The sequence below is a fragment of the Diabrotica virgifera genome, chromosome 5 (genome assembly GCF_917563875.1).
Source record: "Diabrotica virgifera virgifera chromosome 5, PGI_DIABVI_V3a".
In the NCBI taxonomy this organism is placed as follows: domain Eukaryota; kingdom Metazoa; phylum Arthropoda; class Insecta; order Coleoptera; family Chrysomelidae; genus Diabrotica; species Diabrotica virgifera.
In genome coordinates this window covers 178,883,249-178,887,034 of record NC_065447.1, presented here as the reverse complement: position 1 = coordinate 178,887,034, position 3,786 = coordinate 178,883,249, and the positions used below count along the sequence as shown (strand labels likewise).

The window sequence follows — 3,786 nt, the reverse complement described above, 5'->3', positions numbered from 1 at the left end:
AACGAAATTTTTTGAAATTTTTAAATATTTTTTTTTTATGTTCCGGGCATATTTGAGAAGAAGCATAAATCAATTATTATTAACGAAGTTATCACCTAACTTTATCCGCAAAAATCTGAGTGCCACCTCTCACATCCACCTAAAAACAGATCCTTAATGGTCTATAATGTATGTGTGTATAAATTGTGTAAAATAAATGTAAAACCTATTTTTGGATTGGGAAAAAAGGATTTATTTGGCGACAGCCATCGCTTCGGCGAAATAAATATTGTACATATACATAATATATTCGACGAATAATTGACGTAAGATGCCTCAACTCAGCAGATGTAGGTAGCGACCATAGCCAAGTATTATGTAAAAGAGGAATCATTATGAAATATTTCACACCTAAGAGGGCAGCACCAACACAAACAAAAATCAAAGTCGAAGGACTACATACGGAATCCACGGAATACTTATACAGGAAAAGAATATCAGAGAAGGTTTCTGAGAATGGAATATTAGAAAACGATATCATCGATGAAAGCTGGCAAAAACTCAAAGATAATATAATCGACGCTACAACAGAATCACTTGGAGAGAGAAAAGTAACGAATACTCACATATTAAAGAAGAAAACCCCGTGGTTTAGAGGGGAAGTTAAGATAAAATGCGAAGAAAAGAAGAAAGCCTTTTTACAATACAGAACCAAACAAACACAACAGAAATACAACCACTACAAACGAATCAGACACGAAACGAATACTTTAGTGAGGCAAATAAAAAGGGAGCACTGGCAGAGTTTCTCAAAAAAGATGGAACACGACTTCTACGGAACACAAAAAGAAGTATGGAGAATGATCAGAGGGCAAAAAAAGAAAATGAACGAATTAATAAAAGTTGGAGTAGTTTGTATTTAACAAAAGAATAAAAGCTATGTACGTATACATGTACACAGGGTCTCAAAGGGTTAACCTGTTAATTTCCCCAAAAAATACTAAATGCATGGTTATAACAGCAGATCTAATAAGGTGTAAATTAAAGCTGGAGGGTCAAATATAAGAACAAGTAATGGAGTTTAAATATCTAGACACCACACAATCAGGTGAAAGATCAGGTGAATAAAGCAAATAGAGCCGCAGGTTGCATGAATTAAACAATATGGAGAAATAGAAACATCGGAAAAGAAGTGAAAGGTGGAATTTACAAAACAGTCATCAGACGAATAATGACATAATCGGCAGAAACACGACCTGATACAAAGAGGACAAAAGAATGCTAGAAACATCAGGGATGAAAACACTGCGAAAAATCGATGGTAAGACACTGTGAGATATAGCTAGAAGTGCAGATATACGACGGAGATATAAGGTGGACAACATTAATAACGGGGTGAAAAACAGAAGAGTAGAATGGAACGACCACATAAGCCGAATGACAACAAATAGAGTAGTAAGGACGGCGAGAGAAGGTTCCCCAATAGGAAGAAGATCAGTGGGAAGACCACCAAAAAGATGGAATGACAACTTACTAGAGGTACATTAAAAGACAGACAGAGTCATGTCTACATACAAATAAGAAGAAGAAGACAAATAAATTTGACGTGCATATCTTTAATTTTTTTATTCCAAATTCATCATATTTTGTAAACTGAAATCTTACAAACAAAGAAACAAATACATAAAATTTTATTATTTATACAACTATTATTAAATACATAATATATGTTAAGCGTTGTTGTTGGTAGCAATATGATTATTTTTTATCTGAAGATGTGACAGCGGAAGACCATTGAGGGCATCACTATCGATGTAAGTTATTACATTACCTTCCAAATTAACTTTATCCAATGGTAGACTGAACATCCTCTTCTTAACTTCTTTAAGTTTGTTCAAGCTCACATCTATGCTACTTAAATCCTCGATATCGTCAAAAGCATCTTCTTCTATTTCGCTAATTTCATTTTCACTCAAGTTAATGGTGTGAATTATAACATTTTGGAAAAGCTTTTTTTTAATCGATTTTATCTGGTTTCTGCTTAGGTCCAAGTCATCTATTTTACTATTTTTAAACACACCAATATCAATATTTGAAATGCAGTTATCACTCAGAACTAGATAGTTTAAAGGAGTATTGAGGAAGTCAAGAGTAGACAGCTTTAAATCTCCAAGATTGTTATTATGTAAGTGAACATATTTCAGCGTTGAAATACCGGCTAAAGCACCTTTATCAATTTTTGAAATTCTATTATCACTAACATGCAATATGACGAGAGGTACTTTATAAAACACACCTTTTGCAATATGAGTCAGTTGGTTACTTCCAAGATAAAGGTAGTAGATCCCAGAACCGTCAAAACATCCAGGTTCAAGTGTCTTAATTTGGTTTTGTTTCAAGTACAAATCGTGTAAATTTGTCAAGTTCCGAAAGACGTTTCCAATAACCTCCAGTTGGTTGTCATTTAGAATTAATTCCCTCAAGTTATCGATTTTAGCAAAGGTACCATCCTCTATGTTACTTATTCCGTTCGATTGTAGCGAAATAACTGCTATATGCGAACGGGTAAACATTTTTGAAGTCAATTTTGTCATCTTGTTACCATCCAAGCTCAGTTTTTCGATATTTGCACCTTGAAATGCGTCATCTTCTATATGGGATATATTGTTATTGTTTAAATTAAGTGAACTAAATGATTTTTTGTTAAATATACCTTTTCTTATTCTTGCAATTTGGTTATCATTCAATATTAGGTTAACGACAGAAGCCATATCTAATGCACCAGGTTCAACATCTCTTACTTGGGATTTAGTAATTGAGAGTTCTCTTACACTGATTCCATTCAAAAAGTTATTTGGTAATACTGGAACATTTTGGTTTTCAATCAGAATGCCTTGTAATTCACCTCTATGGACCACATTTTGCTTCAACTCAAAAATTGAGTTAATTGTTATCGTATCCCCTATATAGTCGAAGTCTTTGTACAGGTCAACAGAAATATTACTACATTTTAAACAAACAAAAAACGTGGATATCACCATTAGTATTTTTGGGAACATGTTTACGAATATAATAATAATTGTTCGACTTTAGTACGCAGATTTAAAACTAAATTCAGAATCTACAAAACAACATAAACGGTATAAACTCATAAAAATGCTCGCTGGAAACACGTGTTTGTTCAGGGCCGGACTAGTAAATAAACCCATTAGTTCCCAAGCTTCGAAAAAAGAATGAATTATGTTTTTTTATTGCAAAGAATATACCTACTTAATACTCATCTATCAATTTAAAAAAAATTAAGCCCTTAGTTTTTTCATAAAAAAATGTTGCTTATACGCAACGATGGGATTTCCTAGAATATTTTTTTAAAATTTTTAATTACTATAAAGTTATTTATGCCTGGTTGCACCAACAGATCTTAAGCTCCAGCTTAGCTAAGCTCTACTTATAGATAGGGCCTCCTTGAGTATCACTTACGTTGCACCATTATTTTCGATTCTTACCTTATTATCAATCATATCTATTACTACATTATATTTTTATTATAATGTATTATAATTATATTATTATAATTCTTATGTTTTTCTCGTCTTAAGCTTAATAGACCAGTAAGGATCTGAGAAAAAAACGTCTATTTTTGGATGTGAGAGGTGGCATTCGGATTTTTGCAGATAAAGTTAGGTGAAACCTTCAGTAATAGAATAGAATAGAATAGAAATATGCTTTATTGTCATGAAAAATTTAACAATTTTATAGACAAAGCTTACAAGAATCATAAATAAGAACAATAACAAATAACAAATT

General features: G+C 32.3%; 1 protein-coding gene across 1 annotated transcript; it reads right to left on the bottom strand.

Moving 5' to 3' along the window:
* Positions 1-1,709: 1,709 nt before the first annotated feature.
* On the bottom strand, positions 1,710-3,020 carry LOC114334345 (toll-like receptor 6). Its single transcript, XM_028284382.2, has one exon. The coding sequence runs from the start codon at positions 3,018-3,020 to the stop codon at positions 1,710-1,712; it is 1,311 nt and encodes a 436-aa protein (XP_028140183.2).
* Between the last annotated feature and the right edge of the window lie 766 nt (positions 3,021-3,786).